Source organism: Pseudophryne corroboree, chromosome 8, assembly GCF_028390025.1.
Source record: "Pseudophryne corroboree isolate aPseCor3 chromosome 8, aPseCor3.hap2, whole genome shotgun sequence".
Taxonomy (NCBI): domain Eukaryota; kingdom Metazoa; phylum Chordata; class Amphibia; order Anura; family Myobatrachidae; genus Pseudophryne; species Pseudophryne corroboree.
In genome coordinates this window covers 486,544,394-486,550,989 of record NC_086451.1, presented here as the reverse complement: position 1 = coordinate 486,550,989, position 6,596 = coordinate 486,544,394, and the positions used below count along the sequence as shown (strand labels likewise).

The 6,596-nt window shown below is 55.9% G+C and overlaps 1 protein-coding gene across 1 annotated transcript in view; it reads right to left on the bottom strand.

Annotated features, from left to right (window-relative positions):
* Window positions 1-1,255: 1,255 nt before the first annotated feature.
* The window catches only part of AP2S1 (adaptor related protein complex 2 subunit sigma 1), a 46,825-nt gene continuing 41,484 nt past the window's right edge, over window positions 1,256-6,596 (bottom strand). Inside the window, exons 3-5 of the mRNA XM_063938420.1 lie at window positions 1,869-1,982; window positions 1,647-1,706; window positions 1,256-1,572 (exon numbers count right to left, since the gene is read on the bottom strand). Of these exons, the coding sequence (XP_063794490.1) occupies window positions 1,471-1,572; window positions 1,647-1,706; window positions 1,869-1,982 (276 nt within the window). The 3' untranslated portion in view covers window positions 1,256-1,470. The remainder of the gene's footprint in view (window positions 1,573-1,646; window positions 1,707-1,868; window positions 1,983-6,596) is intronic.

Sequence of the window (6,596 nt, the reverse complement as noted above, 5' to 3'; positions counted from 1 at the left end):
CTGCTCTGTGCCTCCTCCTCACCTCTCTATACATGTGCCTCCCGTGTACTGCTCCATGCCTCCTCCTCACCACTCTATACATGTGCCTCCCATGCACTGCTCCGTGCCTCCTCCTCACCTCTCTATACATGTGCCTCCCGTGTACTGCTCCGTGCCTCCTCCTCACCTCTCTATACATGTGCCTCCCGTGTACTGCTCCGTGCCTCCTCCTCACCTCTCTATACATGTGCCTCCCGTGTACTGCTCCGTGCCTCCTCCTCACCTCTATACATGTGCCTTCCGTGTACTGCTCCATGCCGCCTCCTCCTCACCACTCTATACATGTGCCTCCCATGCACTGCTCTGTGCCTCCTCCTCACCTCTCTATACATGTGCCTCCCGTGTACTGCTCCATGCCTCCTCCTCACCACTCTATACATGTGCCTCCCATGCACTGCTCTGTGCCTCCTCCTCACCTCTCTATACATGTGCCTCCCGTGTACTGCTCCGTGCCTCCTCCTCACCTCTCTTTACATGTGCCTCCCGTGTACTGCTCCGTGCCTCCTCCTCACCTCTCTATACATGTGCCTCCCGTGTACTGCTCCGTGCCTCCTCCTCACCTCTATACATGTGCCTTCCGTGTACTGCTCCATGCCTCCTCCTCACCACTCTATACATGTGCCTCCCATGCACTGCTCTGTGCCTCCTCCTCACCTCTCTATACATGTGCCTCCCGTGTACTGCTCCGTGCCTCCTCCTCACCACTCTATACATGTGCCTCCCATGCACTGCTCTGTGCCTCCTCCTCACCTCTCTATACATGTGCCTCCCGTGTACTGCTCCGTGCCTCCTCCTTACCTCTCTATACATGTGCCTCCCGTGTACTGCTCCGTGCCTCCTCCTCACCTCTCTATACATGTGCCTCCCGTGTACTGCTCCGTGCCTCCTCCTCACCTCTATACATGTGCCTTCCGTGTACTGCTCCATGCCTCCTCCTCACCACTCTATACATGTGCCTCCCATGCACTGCTCTGTGCCTCCTCCTCACCTCTCTATACATGTGCCTCCCATGCACTGCTCTGTACCTCCTCCTCACCTCTCTATACATGTGCCTTCCGTGTACTGCTCCGTGCCTCCTCCTCACCTCTCTATACATGTGCCTCCCGTGTACTGCTCCGTGCCTCCTCCTCACCTCTCTATACATGTGCCTCCCGTGCCTCCTCCTCACCTCTCTATACATGTGCCTCCGCCCATTCTGTATCTCAGGGAGCCATCATCATACACAGAATATTTTATTGTTTCACATTTACAGTGTTAAAAAAAAAAAAGAAGTCTACTATGATAAATAGGAGAAGCGGGTGAGAGGCAGGAACCAGACAGGGAAGAGAGATCAGCAATACGAGGTGGGAGGCGCAGAGCGGGGGAGGGGATTGCTCCTGCCAGGCTACTGCTGGAATGTGGTCATGTGACTTGGGAGGTCAGGGGTCAGGCTCACTCCAGGGACTGGAGCATCAGCAGCTGTTTGAGAACCTTAGTTTGGCTGGTTTCCCGAATCTCTCCGGCCAGGAACATCTCATCCACCACTGTGTACACCTAGAAGGGAGGAAGCGTGTGAGATGGGGGCGGTGCACTGGGCAGAAGAGCTGACTACTGACGCAGCGTCTCACCTTGTAGAAGTTAAACACCAGATCTAATTCACAGACATTGTGGAAATATTCATTTAACACCTATGGAGACAGCAAGAGGTGTGGGATGATTAATATACATCTAAGTTGCTACGGGTTACAACACAGTATGTCAGTCACCTGGACACCCCCCCTCCCACCACTTAAGTGCGCCCGAGTACAACCCCCCCCCACAGCTCTCCCCAGAACAGTCCCAGGTCTCACCTCTACAAAATTGTGGATGGCTTCCAGATACGCCAGGTTATTGTCCGTCACATCCACACAGATGCAGAAGTACAGCCCCGCGTAGCGCCGGTAGATGATCTTAAAGTTCCTGAACTGCAAGAGAGAGGCCGGGAGGACAGAGTCACCTGATGACACAACGTAAGGTGTAATGAACGCTATCTACGTTACCCAGGTAGGTGTCAGAGACCAACCCACAGATCAGATCCCTATCAGTCCAGTCTCCCTCTTCCCGGGGGTACAGACCAGATGCAAATATTAGACAGAAGGAACAATATCACTGACCCATGTGATGGGGTTACACAGAACACAAAAAGGGGGAGATTCAAGTTTCACCCCCGACTACCACTAGGGTGCGCAAAACAGGGCAATTCAATTGCTGCTCAATTTAGACGCCCGGTAGCCACGGGGAATAACATTTCTTGTTGCAGCCTGCTGAGATCCGGGGAGAAACGTGCGCTAAGTTGACACCCAAAGCCGGACTTCAGATGGGTTTAGCCGCTTTACGCAGCTAAATCCTGTCTGTTTGGACGCGACATGCGCAATATGTAATGAACTGAATAATGACAATAGTTTGGGCGTCTAAATAGTCCCTTTTGGACAAGGTTTTTAGACACCCGAAACAATTGAATTCCCCCCTATACAGTGTAGTCCCAGTTGTTTCTCTGTATACATGCTGATACTGTTACTCTCTTTGCCCTGTCTTGTATTCTCGCTGGGATCGGAGCTGCAGACATTTACCAATAGTTACAATGGAATAGTACACCCTCCGGCCGCGGAACACTCTCTGCTACGCATGTAACACCTGTGCGCTGCACAACCCAGGAGCCTAACTCCCAGCAGAAACGTCACGCACCTCTCCTCCGGCCGCGGGACACTCTCTGCTACGCATGTAACACCTGTGCGCTGCACAACCCAGGAGCCTAACTCCCAGCAGAAACGTCACGCACCTCTCCTCCGGCCGCGGAACTCTCTGCTACGCATGTAACACCTGTGCGCTGCACAACCCAGGAGCCTAACTCCCAGCAGAAACGTCACGCACCTCTCCTCCGGCCGCGGAACACTCTCTGCTACGCATGTAACACCTGTGCGCTGCACAACCCAGGATCCGAACTCCCAGCAGAAACGTCACGCACCTCTCCTCCGGCCGCGGAACACTCTCTGCTACGCATGTAACACCTGTGTGCTGCACAACCAAGGAACCTAACTCCCAGCAGAAACGTCACGCACCTCTCCTCCGGCCGCGGAACACTCTCTGCTACGCATGTAACACCTGTGCGCTGCACAACCCAAGAGCCTAACTCCCAGCAGAAACGTCACGCACCTCTCCTCCGGCCGTGGGACACTCTCTGCTACGCATGTAACACCTGTGCGCTGCACAACCCAAGAGCCTAACTCCCAGCAGAAACGTCACGCACCTCTCCTCCGGCCGTGGGACACTCTCTGCTACGCATGTAACACCTGTGCGCTGCACAACCCAGGAGCCTAACTCCCAGCAGAAACATCACGCACCTCTCCTCCGGCAGCGGAACACTCTCTGCTACGCATGTAACACCTGTGCGCTGCACAACCCAGGAGCCTAACTCCCAGCAGAAACGTCACGCACCTCTCCTCCGGCCGTGGGACACTCTCTGCTACGCATGTAACACCTGTGCGCTGCACAACCCAGGAGCCTAACTCCCAGCAGAAACATCACGCACCTCTCCTCCGGCCGCGGAACACTCTCTGCTACGCATGTAACACCTGTGCGCTGCACAACCCAGGATCCTAACTCCCAGCAGAAACGTCACGCACCTCTCCTCCGGCCGCGGAACACTCTCTGCTACGCATGTAACACCTGTGCGCTGCACAACCCAGCAGCCTAACTCCCAGCAGAAACATCACGCACCTCTCCTCCGGCCGCGGAACACTCTCTGCTACGCATGTAACACCTGTGCGCTGCACAACCCAGGAGCCTAACTCCCAGCAGAAACGTCACGCACCTCTCCTCCGGCTCCTGGGTCCAGCACGTCTCCAGGCAACAAATAAGAATAATAGTAAGTCACTTTACAGAAACATGGCAGACTGTAGGAATTGGTGTTACAGAATATAGAAGCCTAGAAAGTACAGGAGGCATATTGCAGGGCTGGTGCAAGAGACAGGACACTGAAGTAATCATTAGGGTGGCACTGACCCAGAGTTAGGTGCCGATGATTGGGGTATGGAGTAGGAAATAGTCTACTAATAGAGGGACAAGCACACGAGGGGAGAGGGCCCTGCTCGCGAGAGCTTACACTCTGTATGTACATATCCTCCCCCCAATAACACCAGACTGCAGCTCTCAGTGCAACTCCTGCCAGGTACAGGCTGCACCAGAAAGTGTAATAAGTATTCACATTTCTCTGTTACACACACACTAACCAGGTGTGTAACTTCACCACACGGAACCACAATCCAATAACAGCATATAACGGATATGACAGTGTACAGTAATGCACAGCACAGCCGCAGGGAAGCGCCAGGAAGGAGACCGTACAGATAAGCTAATACAGTGCGGCGTCTGTAGGACGCCTCCATCCAACATCTGTGATCTGCGGGCTGCGTACTCAGGTTCCCCTGTAACACTGTAGCATCATCTGCGGGCTGCGTCTTCAGGTTCCCCTGTAACACTGGAGCGTGATCTGCGGGCTGCTTCCTCAGGTTCCCCTGTAACACTGTAGCGTGATCTGCGGGCTGCGTCTTCAGGTTCCCCTGTAACACTGTAGCATCATCTGCGGGCTGCGTCTTCAGGTTCCCCTGTAACACTGGAGCGTGATCTGCGGGCTGCGTCTTCAGGATCCCCTGTAACACTGTAGCGTGATCTGCGGGCTGCGTCTTCAGGTTCCCCTGTAACACTGTAGCATCATCTGCGGGCTGCGTCTTCAGGTTCCCCTGTAACACTGGAGCGTGATCTGCGGGCTGCGTCTTCAGGTTCCCCTGTAACACTGTAGCGTGATCTGCGGGCTGCGTCCTCAGGTTCCCCTGTAACACTGTAGCATCATCTGCGGGCTGTGTCCTCAGGTTCCCCTGTAACACTGGAGCGTGATCTGCGGGCTGCGTCTTCAGGTTCCCCTGTAACACTGTAGCGTGATCTGCGGGCTGTGTCCTCAGGTTCCCCTGTAACACTGTAGCATGATCTGCGGGCTGCGTCCTCAGGTTCCCCTGTAACACTGGAGTGTGATCTGCGGGCTGCGTCCTCAGGTTCCCCTGTAACACTGGAGCGTGATCAGCGGGCTGCGTACTCAGGTTCCCCTGTAACACTGGAGCGTGATCTGCGGGCTGCGTACTCAGGTTCCCCTGTAACACTGGAGCGTGATCTGCGGGCTGCGTCTTCAGGTTCCCCTATAACACTGGAGCGTGATCTGCGGGCTGCGTCTTCAGGTTCCCCTGTAACACTGGAGCGTGATCTGCGGGCTGCGTCCTCAGGTTCCCCTGTTACACTGTAGCATCATCTGCGGGCTGCGTACTCCGGTTCCCCTGTAACAATGTAGCGTGATCTGCGGGCTGCGTCCTCCGGTTCCCTTGTTACACTGGAGCGTGATCTGCGGGCTGCGTACTCCGGTTCCCCTGTAACACTGGAGCGTGATCTGCGGGCTGCGTCCTCAGGTTCCCCTGTAACACTGGAGCGTGATCTGCGGGCTGCGTCTTCAGGTTCCCCTGTAACACTGGAGCGTGATCTGCGGGCTGCGTCCTCAGGTTCCCCTGTTACACTGTAGCATCATCTGCGGGCTGCGTACTCCGGTTCCCCTGTAACAATGTAGCGTGATCTGCGGGCTGCGTCCTCCGGTTCCCTTGTTACACTGGAGCGTGATCTGCGGGCTGCGTCCTCAGGTTCCCCTGTAACACTGGAGCGTGATCTGCGGGCTGCGTCCTCAGGTTCCCCTGTAACACTGGAGCGTGATCTGCGGGCTGCGTCCTCAGGTTCCCCTGTAACAGTGTAGCGTGATCTGCGGGCTGCGTCCTCAGGTTCCCCTATTACACTGTAGCGTGATCTGCGGGCTGCGTCCTCAGGTTCCCCTGTAACACTGGAGCGTGATCTGCGGGCTGCGTCCTCAGGTTCCCCTGTAACACTGTAGCGTGATCTGCGGGCTGCGTCTTCAGGTTCCCCTGTAACACTGTAGCGTGATCTGCGGGCTGCGTCCTCAGGTTCCCCTGTAACACTGGAGCGTGATCTGCGGGCTGCGTCCTCAGGTTCCCCTGCAACACTGTAGCGTGATCTGCGGGCTGCGTCCTCCGGTTCCCCTGTAACACTGTAGCATCATCTGCGGGCTGCGTCTTCAGGTTCCCCTGTAACACTGTAGCATCATCTGCGGGCTGCGTCTTCAGGTTCCCCTGTAACACTGGAGCGTGATCTGCGGGCTGCGTCTTCAGGTTCCCCTGTAACACTGTAGCGTGATCTGCGGGCTGCGTCCTCAGGTTCCCCTGTAACACTGTAGCGTGATCTGCGGGCTGCGTCCTCAGGTTCCCCTATAACACTGGAGCGTGATCTGCGGGCTGCGTCTTCAGGTTCCCCTGTAACACTGGAGCGTGATCTGCGGGCTGCGTCCTCAGGTTCCCCTGTAATACTGTAGCGTGATCTGCGGGCTGCGTCCTCAGGTTCCCCTGTAACACTGGAGCGTGATCTGCGGGCTGCTTCCTCAGGTTCCCCTGTAACACTGGAGCGTGATCTGCGGGCTGCGTCCTCAGGTTCCC